Genomic DNA, 15,039 nt, shown 5'->3' with positions numbered 1-15,039 from the left:
CTCTGACACACACACACACACACGCACACGCACACGCACAGGAACACACTTACACACACACACACACACACACACACACACACACACGCGCACACACGCGGATGGAATTGTACCACAATCAGTAACACAGTTGTGAAGTTCAAACCTCGCTCCCGTGAACTTTTCCCTCTCTCTCTCTCTCCCTCCCTCCCTCCTCTCTCTCTTCTTTTTCTCTCACTCTTTCTCTCTTTTGCTTTCTCTACCCATAACCACCCCCCCCCCCCTCCGCTGTTCACTGGTGTTTCAGTGCGTTGATGTGAGCACAGATCTTGAGCGCTGGTCCCAGTTTGATGTTCAGACTGGTCATCAGGTGATCCTCAGTCAGCAGCAGGAGGGCCTGGCCGTCAATCTCCTGCACCCTGAATGCCTCCGCGACCTCGCTGCAGCCTGCAACCACAAGAGAAACCAGTGAAACTATAGCTCAAACAAATAGCTCTAAAACACACTAAAATGGCATGGTTTTCAACACTCACTGCCAAAATGTTCCGGTTTTCACCACAGTTAAAAGAATAACATAGATGTTTATCATGTTCTGTTCTGTTGAAAGGTCCAGACGACTAGGCATGCTAAAATAATTGTCCCCCATCCTGAAAAAAAAAGGCTAAGAAATTGTTAAAAGTAGCTAAAATAGCTCACAATGTGTCGCATCATTATGGGTTGTGAACTTGTATATATGTTCTTTTTATTTTTTTTATTGGTTTTAAGGGATTATGGGTCCCAGTTTTTGAAAATATACAAACAACTTGGTAGAGTTGGCTAGTTGCCTGAGTTCATGCAACTTGACAACCAATCACAGAACCTTTCAAAATGTATTTTATAGATCGGTATTCGGTAAAATTTTAACAAACAAATCATGTCATTATGATTTATTTTTATTGGGTCCATCGCTTTCGGCTCATCGTAGTAAATGAGTATCAGCTGGTCACAGCAGTACGCAACTGAAAGTCACGTGACGTGATATCAGCCTTTTAATTGGTTGCTGCATGAAGCTCTTTGCAAAATGTTCAAAGTGCTTCATTCAGCTGAATGCAACTAAGCTGCATGGAATGTCTCGGTTAATTGGAGGGGATGACACACACTGAAGCTGTATGTTGCATGAACCAAGTCGCATGGAAAGGTTTCATTTGTAACACTGCATAAGAACATAGAAAGAGTGTCTTTCTATCCATAATCCATAATGGAAATAAAGTGGATTGGTTTCATATTAAGCCAAAGCACCTATGACCGCTTGCTGAATGCACTGCAGCCTTCCAGCTCAACTGTGTGATTTTAGCAACAGAGAAGCCATGCAAGCTAGCTCGCGCAAACACACATAATTTACAAGCCTCAGCATTTTGCGAAACGCTTAATTTGATTAGTCATCTGGCTGCGGTCATGTGTTAACTATTACAACACCCCAGTCCCCAAGCCGTCGCGTAAATCACAGGTTTACTATGACAGAGCTTGTCGTGTGCAAAGAGGTTGAGATTGAGACCCTGGGAGGGTTATGTATGGTTACATAACTATAAATCATTAGTACAGTATTTTAGCAGCAGATATTTAGTTTTTTTTTTGTATTGTTGTTTGTCCAGTTTGTTTGAGTGTTGAGTGTTTAATGGCCCAGAATGGAAACAAGCCTTTGGCTTTTTTGTGTCTCAGCCATTTGATGTTTTTAGCCCATTGTGCTGCTGTACTTTTAAAATATTCAATCAATCGTGTGTGTGTGTGTGTGTGTGTGTGTGTGTGTGTGTGTGTGTGTGTGTGTGTGTGTGTGTGTGTGTGTGTGTGTGTGTGTGTGTGTGTGTGTGTGTGTGTGTGTGTGTGTGTGTGTGTGTGTGTGTGTGTGTGTGTGTGTGTGTGTGTGTGTGTGTGTAGTGAATGACTGCAAATAAAAGGCAGGGTAAGTGATTTTCTTTTGTTAAAATAAGTGTTATTAGCTCTAAATTCTGATAGTAATCATTGCTATAGAGCGGGGGGTTTCAACTGATTGTGAACCAGGGACCACTACCATGATTAAGAATCAATCTGGGGACCACTGTTGTGTTTGGTGGGGATATGTGGTTTAAGATTGGTTTCTTGGTATGCATTATAATCTGCTTATAACACTGTATAATTATAGTTATAAGAACTCATAAATACTCATAATGCTTTATAACACTGTTTCTCAACGAATGGTCCACGGACTACTAGTGGTCCATGGTATAATTAGGTCTGCAATGTGGTCCATGGGAAAATGTTTAAAATGTAAATTCATAAATAAATATGTTTAAATAATACTTTATAAGTCCATCAAATTTAAGAAAGTATTTGATTTAATTGATTTAAATAATGGCTGTTATGATACAATTCGTTGCACAATACTTCCCCTTCTTGAGATTCTAACTCCCTTTTGTGGAACTTCTTGACCTGCGACTTCCCAGTAAATGACAACATTGACGCGTCATCTTAGCTCAGCAGGTCATTTAGTTTCTCAACTAGTGGTGCGTAATTACCGGTGGTCCGTGTCTGTCTCTTCTTGGTTGTAAAATGTATTTTCTGTAGATAAGCTACCTGGCAGTGTGTGTATGAACGTCGTCACTTCCTCCACGCTCCAGTGGGCGGGGACAGGCTTGTAGGTGGTGGTCGGGGTCGTCGGGGCCGTGGTGGTCATGGCCGGCTCCGACGCCGTTCTCCTCGTTCTCCTCGCCGCGCCCCGGCGCTCCGCCTTGGTTGTCATGACAACCGCAGGTTCCTCTTCATCCGCTTCCTCTCCATCCTTCTCATCATCATCCTCCTCCTCCTCCTCCTCTCCCTTCTCCTCCGCTTCTCGCCGGGTGGCGGTCCACAGGACCCGAGGCTGGAGGGAGTCGCGTGACTGAAAAAGTTAATCGGAACTAATAATAAAATAAAACAATCGATGAATAACCAATCCCTATTTTGGGCATGTCATTATAGGGAAAAATGTAAAAAAAAATCAAGCCCTTTTGGGCCGTAAAGCCCAATCCACACCAATGATTTGCAATGCAACAAGTTGCAGCAACTTACAACCACTTGTAACTACTTGCTACCGAGTCCCCAAACTGTGCTGACCTGCAACATGTTGCAGAGAGAGTGGCTGTGGACTGGACTTCATTTTGTTAGTTCCCCAATACATTCATACAGTCTTTGGCAATTACTGGTGGCTCCCTCTTCCTGTTTGTTCTATTTGTTCACCAGTGACCATTTTGACTTTGTCCATGCAGTTGTTGGTTTTGAGTGTGGAAAGTTATGTTTAAAAAAAGAAAGAAAACCGTGATAATGTATTTCTTTTTAACAATAAAATATAAATCATTGTCTGGGGGCCAACTTTTGCAGCATAATATTAGATATATATTTTTTCTTCTATATGCATAGCCAAAGTGATACAGAGACTGAATTGATCAATATTAAAATTGGCTAGAATTTGCTTTCTGTTTTGAGTAAGTGGGTGAGTTTGTACCAGGCGCAATAGAAGGGGTTTCCCAGGGACGGACTCCGCCCGCTGGAGAGGTGGTCTAGGTCTCTCTGGGCGACTGCCTGCACTCAGAGCCCGCAAACGCTTAGTCAAACGAACGTTAAACCTAGAGAGAGAGACAGAGCGAGAGAGAGAGATGGAGGAGACAGATATAAAAGGGAGACAGAGTGAAAACATGAGACAGCAAGAGGGGAAGAGAGCAGATAGAAGAAGAAAACGGAAATAGGTGAGAGAAAGTGAGAAAAAGGAAACAGACATAAAGACAGAGGTGAGCACAGGTTGTCTGCCTGTGTGCTCTGTACTTGACACCTGTGTGTGTGTGTGTGTGTGTGTGTGTGTGTGTGTGTGTGTGTGTGTGTGTGTGTGTGTGTGTGTGTGTGTGTGTGTGTGTGTGTGTGTGTGTGTGTGTGTGTGTGTGTGTGTGTGTGTGTGTGTGTGTGTGTGTGTGTGTGTGTGTGTGTGTGTGTGGCGCCACCACTTCCTGCCTGACATTTCACAATGCACGTGTCACGTTACAATACATTTCGTGAAATGTTTGGAGGTGAACTAAACCGTTTTTTAATACAATGGACCCCCAGTTAGATATGCATTAGGCCATGGACCCCCAGTTAGATATGCATTAGGCCATGGACCCCCATTTGATATAAACATCTATCTCCGGGACCCCAATCTTAGGACCCTTTGCTGGGTTTTAGCCAATCACATGCTCTGCTCACCCTCGTGCACAGGATGTGGAGCAGAAGCGCTTGGAACGCATGAAGTTGTGGGCGTGGCCTCTTTTCCCACAGAACTGACAGTGCAGCACCACTTTGTCCTTCTGACCTGAGTCAGAGAGAGAGAGAGAGAGAAAGAGAGAGAAAGAGAAACGCCACAATTAATGTAATTTACATGCTATTTAAACAGATGCTACGTTCATTGTTTACCTGGTAACCTATAGTTTCGATGTAAAGATTGCAATTTCAATAGTATATTGTTTAGACTGATATAATACCAGGTGCTTGGTTTACCTTGGATCCTAGTTTCTTGAGGCACTACACTGTCTCTCTGCATTGTATGTACGTGATTACCTTGCTTATTATAGATATATATTATATATTGTCAAATATCTTCTTTTGACCAGGCTAAAGTTCTTCTCTAATTTCCAGTAAACGTACTGGTCCCACCAGGGTCGTCTGTAGCTCCTCCCTCTCCCTCTCCCTCGTCCGTGTCGGTGGAGTGTTCCTGTTCCGTTCGCTCAGGCTGCTGGGTCTCGGGGAACACTGCCGTCCCATTGGTCCCGTTCACTTCCTGGGGTGTGGTCGCCGACTGTTCAGACTCAACAAGCAGCGAGCTGCGATTCACCTGTAGGCGGGACAATCAAAGCTACAACTGAACCGCAACAAGTACTGGCTGAGAAGAGGATGTATTTCACCAGTTAGTTGTCTAACTGGTTGATGTGTTTAGTGCGTGAGAATCAAACATGATCTTCCACATTTCTTACCTCAGAATAGTGACGCTAGGGTGGTTAACCGTGACCTTTAATGCTACACAGCGTGTGTGTGTGCGTGTGTGCGTGTGTGTGTGTGTGTGTGTGTGTGTGTGTGTGTGTGTGTGTGTGTGTGTGTGTGTGTGTGTGTGTGTGTGTGTGTGTGTGTGTGTGTGTGTGTGTGTGTGTGTGTGTGTGTGTGTGTGTGTGTGTGTGTGTGTGTGTGTACTTGTACTACTATCGTTATGATGGCCAAATGTCCGTACAAGTACAGTAGAATTTGAGAATGGTTGGTGAAATAGATGGTGGTTGTTGTTTTTTTTACCTTTATTTTACCAGGAACTCTCATTGAGATCAGAAATATCTTTTACAAGAGAGACAGACCTGTGAGGTAAATTTTCCTGGTTCTCACAAGAGAAAAGGTTGTTTTATGGTTTGGGGAGTTATTCTTACAATTTAGGTAAGGATTCAGTTTGGGGATGGGTTAGGATTAGGCATTTAGAGGTTAGATTTATTGGTTACGGTCAGAGTTATGCCTGATTTATACTTAGTTGCGTGCCAGTGTCATAGCACAGCGACGCCTTCTGAGCTTGTAGATTAGATTTTCAGCTTGAGGGTTAGGGTTAAAAATGTCGAAAAAGGAAATAAAATGGCATCCGTAAATTTGCTGATCTAAAATTGTATGTCCTGACAAATGTGTGTGTGTGTGTGTGTGTGTGTGTGTGTGTGTGTGTTGGTACCTACAGGGAACGGCTGCAGTCCCTCCTGGATGACAAAACCCTCCACCAGGTGAGTCAGCACCTGCCTCCCCTCCGGCCACGGCCTCGGAGCCCAACGCTCGTTGCCCTCAGACTCATCCTCTGACCGGTCGAGGTTCTTCTCGGCTTCTTCCTGCGATTGGGTGATTTTGTCGGGCTGGTGCAGAGGCAGGCTGAGGTTGTCCGGGCGGGCGGGCTGAGCGGAGGTGGGAGGCAGGAAGGGGGTGCGGTCTGAGGACGGGGTGATGAAGGGGGAGGAGGGGGGAGACTGTGACGACAGGCTGGAGAGAGCTGGAGGCAGCGGAGAGAGAGGAAGACGTAAGCATAACAAGATGACTACTGTGTCATTATTATACAGAATCAGACTTCAACTTTATTGTCACCAGTCTGCATGCAATCATCATGCAAACATGTATGTATGTGCATATCGTCGCTGTCGGGTGGAAACTCTTGTACGATGAAATAGGACATTAATTTCCGTAACCATAAATAATAATAATATAATAAGTTGAAATATGAAATATGAAGATACACGTTTTTTTGCTAGACAGCAACTATATGCATTATGTATATGTACATTTGAGCCTCTATGTACAGTATATATGTTTATATATTTAAATATATATTTACATATATGTTACAGTATGATAGGAAAACCAGTCAGATTGAAAAAATGCGCTCCCCTGTGGCGCAACGCTTGGCACGGTGACTCGCTCGCCTAAGCCCGCTCGGTGCCTCTCGTGGCTCAATCACCTTCGGACGGCACGCCTCCGTCGGTGAAAACGAGTGCACCTTATTCAATCTGACTGGTTTTCCAATCATACTGGGACATATATACAGTATATACACTGTACTGTATAATGTGTCTGTGTGCTATGTACAGTATAGTACATACAGTACAGTATATACAGTGTGTGCGCACTGTTTGGAAGAGAAATAAAGTGTGTGTGTTTTATCACTGAGTTTTATTGCTGTGCAAATACATAGACAAAGTACATACACAATGAAGCGGAACTAGCAAAGATAGACTCAGCTAAGCTAAGCTGTGTTTTGTGATTTCCACCTGATTGGTTGTCAGACTGGGTGGACATGTTCTCACAGAGGTCCTCGTGACTGATTGGTTCCCTTTGAGCTTCCGCCAGCCTCTGGTTCTGTGCAGACAGCTCTGGGACCGAGCTTGTTGCTACTAGACCCGGCATCATGGCCTTGGGTTCTGGCAGGCTGTTTTGGATCGTAGCCGGGTGCGAGTTTGGTTCCGGGTTGTTGGGCTCCGAGTTCTGGTGCCGATGGACGTTCCTAATGGTCAGGTTTTCGGCCTGGTCCATGGGGGTCTCCCTTCTCTCCACATCCTGCTCCTCCTCTTTTTCGCCTCCTACTGTCCTCTCTCTCACCCTCTCTCCTTCCTCGGTCACCTCCATCCGCTCCACCTGGTCGGTAACCGTTTGGGATCTCTGCTCCAGTGGATCCGTGACGATCGTCTTCATGTTGCTCGCCGGACCCTTCCTCTCCTCCTCCTCCTCCTTGGCCTCCGCTCCTCTTTGGTCATCTCTAACGTTCACCCTCATGTCCTTTCCCACGATGTCCTCCTCTCCACTCCCGCACCCCGCGCCTCCCCTCCCCTTCTCTCTTTGCTCCTCCCCCCCCTGCTTCTCCCCTTGACGGACCAAGAGGCCGTGAGTTTGTGGGGGAGCCGGGCCAAAGGAAGGACCTCCAGGGGATGAAGGACACAGGAGAGAGGGGGGTGAGGACAGAGGAGGAGAAGAAGAAGAAGAAGAAGTTGTTTTTGGCATTGAGGGGTTCAGAGGTTGATGAAGGAGAGGGGGCGTGTCTCCGCTGCCCAAAGTCCTCTGTAATTGGCCGCCGGGTTCGGGGGTTTCCACGGTTGTGGAGGGAGTGGATTGGACCGAGGCGTACGTGTGCACGCTGTTGCCCTGTTGTGATTGGCGGCCCGAGGAGAGGGCGATGATCTGCAGCTGCCTGGCCGCCGAAGGCGAGCGCTCGAACGGGGAGGCGGCCATGGACAGCGCGGCATGCTGGGATTGGTTGGCTTGAGATAACGGACAGGCCTTCAGGGTGACCAGGTGCCTGTTGATGGGAGGGGCTTGACTGGTGTGGGCGGGAGCGGAGGCGGTGATTGGTTGAAGAGCTGGACTCTGCCTTATGGGCGCCCCACTGTGGCCATTGGGAGAATGAAGCCTGGGTCTCAGTGGGACGGCCCTCACCGGAGAATAGAGAGCTAGAGAGAGAGAGAGAGAGAGAACAAATTAAGCAGAGCGTACAAAAGAGAGCGGTAATAGGAGACACAAGAGCAAAAGAAACAATGACAGTTGAGAGGAAGAAAGGGAGAGAAAAAGAGGAAAAAAGACAGTGATGTTCAGAACACATTATACAAACAAACACAACACAATTAATCAAACTAATTGAATTAATCGATCATAAAAAAATGCATTATTAAAAAGATTATTGGCGAAAATAAAATAATAAAAAAAGGAGGCTCTTTGAGTCTCTGACTCCGCCAGTCGTCAAATTATTGGCTCAGTCTGTGACAAAAACAAAAAATTCTCCATGAATTCAAGGCTTCATGGAGTGTGTAATTGATAGAAAATAAGTCATATTTTGGGTGATCTAGTGCTTAATTGATTATTTGATTAATCAAAAAAGTTATCAATTGAATAATCAATATAATCGATAGTTGCAGCCCGACACATCACAAACAAACACAACACAACAAAGTACACAAACAAATACAACACACCATGCAAATGCCACATGTTCTTTATCACCGTCCATGGCAACTTACTGGGAGGCGGGACTGACAGGTGTGGACGAATGGGCATGGCCAGGCTCTCCGTTGCCGTGGTGCCAGGCTGTGGGCGTGGCCTGAGGGGCGGGAACAGAGGGGTGCGACCGCGAGAGAGGGGAGGGGGCGCTGAGGAGGAGATGGGACGTTTGAGACGAAGAGAAGGAGGGATGGTGAGCATCCCTGGAGGAGGAGGCCTCAGGGTTAGACTCTGGAGCTGAGGAGGAGAGGAGAGGAGCGGAGAGGAGAGGAGAGGAGAGGAGAGGAGAGGAGAGGAGAATGGAGAAGAGGAGAGGAGTTAAAAGAGAGATACTTCCCTTTAAGACTGAAAAAACATTTGTGGTACCTGCACATGCAAACACACACAAAGACACAAACACACACACACGCATAGACACACGTGCGTGCGTACACTTGCAGAGCGGCTCACCTGAGCAGAAGCAGGATGGGAGGAAGGGGTAGAGGAAGAGGAAGGACGGGAGGAAGAGGAAGGGCTAGGTCGCATGGCAGACGTGAGAATCAGCTGCCAGACAGAGAGCAGGGCAGAAAGAAAGGAGAGGAGAATGAGGCAGGCAAACGCACAGCGAGCCTTCAAGCAAGTGCTTGAGAGTAAGAGTGCAACAGTTAATAGAAATAATCAATTTAATCAATTATAAAAGATAATCGATAATTGATTATTTGGTTAAATAATCGATCAGTATTTTGGTCATGTAATTGCAGGTGAAATGTTTTTATAAATGTCTTCTTCTTTTAGCTTGTAGATCGCCTATATGAGACATATAATATTCAGATATTATATTATATTACGTATATTCAGTGTTGCAAATGATTGAGTGTTTACACTGTGCATTATACCATGGTTGAATTGAACTCCCCATGCACAGCAAAATGCCTGAGAGGTTTGGGTTAGCAACCATAATGTTTCTGGTTGAATTGTGGCTGAAACTGGTTGCTAATTGCCAGAAACCATGTTATAAATGCAACAATACACTTAGTTGAGGGCAGGCTATGATATGTTGCGATTGTAGCACACAATTTTAGCTATACGGGTGTTTAAGCGTGGAATTATCACAATATTATATCATGTTTTACAGCTTAATTATATTGTCACAATCACTAAGTGAGTGCTTTTGTTTGAAATGATAAAATGTATAGTTTGTATGCGTTCAGTAGGGGATACTTTTTTCCAAAGATGGTTAAGTATTTTTCTTTACGTTATTTGCGTGTGTGTGTGTGTGTGTGTGTGTGTGTGTGTGTGTGTGTGTGTGTGTGTGTGTGTGTGTGTGTGTGTGTGTGTGTGTGTGTGTGTGTGTGTGTGTGTGTGTGTGTGTGTGTGCGCGTGCGTGTACACACACACTTGTGTATGTGCCTGCATGCATTATGTATGTATGTATGTATGTATGTGTGTGTGGGTGTGTCAGTGTTTACCATCTGAGCTCTGAGCAGCGCCTGGTCTTGGCCAGACCCTTTGAGGCCTTTCCCCAGGAGCAATGCCTGTTGGGATACCCTCTGTCTGACAGGTGTGGGGATCTGATTGGCTCTCACAAGACCAGGTGTGCCTAGAGCTTGTGTCACCTGGAACAAAAGGGGGGGCATGTGGGGTGGGGGGGTTTAGAGTGAGGATATCTGCACACTTACAGTAGGGGGCGTGTCCACCAAGATGTTTTTTTTTTCTGAGCGCAGCGTATGTTTTGAATTGTTTACAATGCGAGTGCCGAGTTTTTGGTAACACCAGCAGCGTAGCGTGGCGCTGAGCATTTACATTGCGCTGGCGCGTTCACGTGTGGAGTTTTTTATCAGCTTGAAGCTGCGTGAAGCTGGAGCTGAAATATTTTCAACTCTGTGCTTTGGCGTTTTCAGCCAGGAAAAAAAGCCTCAGTGGACACGGCCCCTTATGCTAACATTTCTTAGGCGTGATTTAAGACTTTGCTGCGCATCGTGTCGCACAACAAAAATAGCAGACATATAGCTCACCGCATATCACGTCGTGATTCGTTGTGAGCTTGTAGATTTGCTATTTTCGATGCACGTCACTGGCATGCAACTAAGTATACAGCATATCATTAGACAGACAAACTGTGTGCATGAACGTGCGTGCGCACAGGGGGACACCAAGAAAAACAAACAATGCAAATGTTGAGTTTTGAATGCTGTGCTTAGCATATGCAAACCCATGTGGCACAGAGACAGACATGGATGTGAATGAATGCACACGTCTGCCCACGTGTATAACAAGCTCTGAACGATCAATGCATGTTTGTGGGTGGGCTGGAAGCCAAAGACTTCAGATAAAAGAAAACAGAGGAAATGAAAATACCAAACTGAAACTGAAACAAGGCCTGACCCCGTGACCAAAGAGATTCACACTTTCAGAGTCGTCTCGAACAACAGTCCCTGTTACAACTGCCAACCACATCACCATGTGTGCAAAATGTGTTTTTTTTACTAATACACTTTCAACAAATAGTTCACATCCATCTTTCAAAATATACAAAATCTTGATTAGCAAATGTATTTTATGAAATAAATACTTAATGTAAAAGATAACATGATACATTAAACAAATATGCTACACTCAAAACAAGCATGATAATTATGAAAAATTATGAATTATGAAAATGATTATGTATCTTGGCAATACTGACATAAAGTCGTCCTGGACATGATGCTAGCATGTCACATGATGTACAAGTACACACTAACATGTGTAACATGATGCTAGCATGTCGCAGGGATTACCCCCGTAATCCAACTCTGACATGCAGGAAGGCATTGGGTACTATTTGGATAGACTTTGTTATGATGACTCGGCCGGGGGTTGAACCCCGACCTCACAATCGCAGGACGGACACTCTACCACTGAGCTGGTACTGTATGTGTACATAACCTATATCTTCTGTGAAGGTGTTTGTTTGCCTTGCACTTACAACATATTGCACCAGCATGCTTGTCCATGCATGCAGTTATGCGACTATGAATGCTAGTCTGTGGTTGAGTACTGTATGTGCATGTGTGTCAGTGTGTGTGTATGTGTAAGTGTGCGTGTGTGTCCTCACGTTTTTACGTGCGCATTGGATATCTACCTGTCTGCCGGTCGGACTGGCTGGAGTGTGGAACGGTGTGATGGCTGTGGAGGTATGCGTGGATATGGGCCGTGCGTTCCCATTGGTCAGGACGGCGGAACTCTTGGGCGGCGCCGTGGCATCGCCGTGGGTTACAGAAGGAGAGACGGAGGACGCAGTGGGAGAGAAGGGGAGAGGAGGAGTGCTGGCCACCGTGGGGGAGGAGGATGAGGAGGAGGAGGAGGACACGTTGGACACAAGGGGGGAGCGAGCGGAGAGTCGGAGGGAGGACGAGGAGCTCAGGGCGAGTATCGCCGCCGCCGGGGCGGAGGAGGGCATTTTGGGCGCGGCCATCGGGGAGGGCAGGATGGGGCGGGAGTACGTGCGCAGGATGGGGGTGCCGGTGGAGGTGAGCCTCGGGGGAGCAGGGGCCAGGATGTGGGGGGGCGGAGCCCCGGCGACGGCCGCCGCCGCCGCCACCGTTTTGGGGACGTGTGACGCGGAGAGCGAGGGAGCCGGGGTGAGAGGAGGGGGAGGGGGGGAGGAGGTGGGCGTCTGTGCGGCGGGGTGAGTGGAGTCCAGGAGGGTGGGGTTGGGGGTGAGTCGAGGGGGGGTGGGGGTGGGCGTGGTGCTGATGGTAGTGGTGGAGGTGGTGTTGTTGATGCGGCTTGCACCGTTGGTGGCATTCCCATGATCTGATTGGCTCTGCCGGACCGGCTCTCTCTCCATCCTTCAAATGTTTATCACACTGTGGAACACACAGATGAATTAATAAGCAACAAGGGAGATCTCTATTGTTTATTTCCAAACAAACAATGCACCTATTTATGAAATACATCCTCACCTGAAGTTCACCATTTGCTATTTTTGTAAATCACAAACATGAATTGCCTACTTTTATCGTTATTACTTTAATTACCTATACAGTCATTTTGATTTTGCTGTCATTTTTTATAGATAGCATACACCTTTCATACTGTACAACTCTGACATTTTCCTTTGCACAAAGGTTAAAAATACGGTACTGTGCTGTCTGACCTTTGACAGCCTATTGATTTTAGTGAATGGTTGAGAAAATATTTGCCTAATATTTGTGGCACAACAGTATGACAGTTAGATACCAGATTTTTTTGATACATTGAATTAGGGAATTCAATTATAGACCTGTAAGCTAATGAAGTGACTCCAGCAATTTGAACACTTATCGCCTTTAAGAGTGTAGACGTGCTTTATATCTGCGAAGCGAAGCAACATTTAGGGATTTAGGGGTTTAACCCTAACCCCCAAAATGCATGCCTGGGTATCATTGGTATACACATAAATATCAATCCATAGCGTTCAGTCGTGAATTATGCGCAAGGACCTGTACAGCCAACCGTCCAACACACCATTGGTTCTCAAAGTGGGGTCCAGGGACCCCCAGGGGTCCTTGGGGGGCGGGGGGGTTCCAGGGGGTCCCCTCAAAAGTAGTTAACATAGCATCGCAATCATTTTAACCACTTTATCCATGTATATGTTGGCTATTCAAATAAAGCAGATCTACGAGCTTGTACATCAGCTATTTTTGATACATTTTGAAAAATATCAAAAACGTTTGGACATGTTTGACAAATCTTCTCTTCTGGGGGTCCCTGGCACGAAACATTTTCAGGTGGGGGTCCACGGCCAAATATATATATATTTGGGGGTCCTTGACATGAAAAGATTTGAGAACCAATGCAACCCACCATGCAACAACTTATTGATTCTGAACCACCTCGCATGTAATTAAGGCCTCACCTGAGAAGAAGCAGCCATAGGTCAGGAAGGATGGTGTTGTTTAATAAAGCTACATCATCAATATAATATAATATACACCAGCACATGAATGTAGTATCCTAATGGAAGTTCTCAATTAGGGGATGATATGAAAATGACATGTCACATGATTGTGGCAAAAATAATAGCGATCAACGATATTATCGCATAATCAAAAATATGCTTAAAACTTAAAATGCCACTTTTGTTAACCATCTCCATCTGAACCCCCAGCATCCCTATTTTTTGGGGGGCGGGGGGGCGTTAGCCAAAAATAGCAGATCTACAAGCTCACAAAGCGTTGCATTGCAACGCGTTGTGAGCTTGTACATCTACTATTTGGATATCGATTTGTGTGTAGAGTGAAATAAGAGCGTACCAAATGCGCTCTTTGCAGCTCAACAAAAGCTAATTCATTCTATAGTGTATGACGGAGGACAATTTCACGATGAATGTCAATCTCCGCGGTACATTTATTGTGACAATTTCTGAGCGTTTTTCTTATCACAATAAACGATAATAACCATTATCGTCCCATTCCTATCATCTCGATCAGTCGGGAGGTGAGAAACAGTCAGCTAAATGCATGCACCATCATCGCGCATGCAAGCAGGTGCGACACGGGGCGCTCAGCAGATGCTGACACATCTGGCCAGCCGACACTGTATGTTAACATGCATGTAAAGGTGACCCGCTGAAGGTGATCATAACAGTGACACCGACCACAACTAACTAGCAATCGGGGCCTAGATAATCATAACGGCGATTAAAAAATAAAGATGGTAGACTCTAGACTGTCAGGCAGGCCTCCAGCTAATAACATTTCAACAACGCGCGTATTAAACAGAGACCCCCCCTCCTCCAAGACGCACAGGGGTCTTCTTTACCTGCTACCCCCGAAATCAGCGACGGTTGGCGAGCTGTTATCCCACATCCAGAGGCGTTTGCATGTTTATAGAAAGTCTGTTGACTGTATCTGATCAACGTTTTTTTTTCCCAACTGAAATGGGCGTGCGTTTAAAACCTCACTTCCTCGTCTGACAGGCAGCGCAGGACCGCGTCACACAAACCCCCAGACTGGGATTTCTTTAGCCCTGCCTGAACCATGACTATCATACCATGACAGTCATGGATGAACTTCAACCTGGTGTATGCACTTTCTCCATTTACGGCCCGTACATCTACATAAACGTTCAGATTTCAAATATAAAGTGCTTACCACATGGCCACGGATGTTACAATTATGTACGGGCCCTCAGAAGTACTCGTACCTGTATTGTTCAATAAAACGCATTTTAATCCGATCGGTGGCCATTTTTCGTATTTTCGCCATATGCTTTCAACTACGCTACCCTATCGGTTGAGAGGTGTACTGCACTCTGTTACATTATAACTCTATGAGAAAATGGCCACCGATCGGATTAAAATACTTTTCATTGAACAATATTGAATATACGTGTACTTATATGGGCCCGTACAGAATTGTAACATCCGTGGCCATGGAGTGAGTACATTATATTTGAAATCTGAACGTTTATGTAGATATATGGGCCAAAAAGGGAGAAAGTGCAAACACCAGGTTGAAGTTCCTCCATGACTGTCATGATATGACAGTCAGTCATGTTTCAGGGCTAGCCTTGAACCTAACATTGCAGCACGAAAGATGC

The 15,039-nt window shown here is 45.6% G+C and overlaps 1 protein-coding gene across 3 annotated transcripts; it reads right to left on the bottom strand.

Moving 5' to 3' along the window:
* Positions 1-268: 268 nt before the first annotated feature.
* Positions 269-14,382, bottom strand: LOC311039206 (polyhomeotic homolog 3). Of its 3 annotated transcripts, none has more exons than XM_084048872.1 (12): positions 14,260-14,382; positions 11,570-12,323; positions 9,942-10,088; positions 8,944-9,036; positions 8,514-8,730; positions 6,777-7,949; positions 5,700-6,004; positions 4,645-4,831; positions 4,207-4,312; positions 3,476-3,596; positions 2,569-2,872; positions 269-426 (listed from the first exon to the last, which is right to left on the bottom strand). In XM_084048872.1, the coding sequence occupies exons 2-12, from the start codon at positions 12,302-12,304 to the stop codon at positions 272-274; spliced, it is 3,543 nt and encodes a 1,180-aa protein (XP_083904998.1). In that variant the 5' UTR covers positions 12,305-12,323; positions 14,260-14,382; the 3' UTR covers positions 269-271. The 3 variants fall into 3 exon arrangements, with proteins under 3 accessions (XP_083904998.1, XP_083904997.1, XP_083904999.1); XM_084048871.1 differs by having other exon boundaries at positions 8,469-8,730; positions 11,597-12,323; XM_084048873.1 differs by having other exon boundaries at positions 11,597-12,323.
* Between the last annotated feature and the right edge of the window lie 657 nt (positions 14,383-15,039).

The sequence above is a fragment of the Gymnoscopelus microlampas genome (assembly GCF_963454915.1).
Source record: "Gymnoscopelus microlampas genome assembly, chromosome: 22".
In the NCBI taxonomy this organism is placed as follows: Eukaryota; Metazoa; Chordata; class Actinopteri; order Myctophiformes; family Myctophidae; genus Gymnoscopelus; species Gymnoscopelus microlampas.
The sequence above is the reverse complement of the archived record's forward strand: the minus strand, read 5'-3'. Positions and strand labels throughout refer to the sequence as shown.

Excerpts from the sequence above, each read along its gene's own strand:
- LOC311039206 (XM_084048871.1), bottom strand. The coding sequence starts at position 12,304 with ATGGAGAGAGAGCCGGTCCGGCAGAGCCAATCAGATCATGGGAATGCC. Across the intron at positions 8,731-8,943 it reads CCCATCCTGCTTCTGCTCAG|CTCCAGAGTCTAACCCTGAG; the intron begins GTGAGCCGCTCT and ends TCTCCTCCTCAG. Across the intron at positions 6,005-6,776 it reads CCAGTCTGACAACCAATCAG|CTCTCTCCAGCCTGTCGTCA; the intron begins GTGGAAATCACA and ends CGCTGCCTCCAG.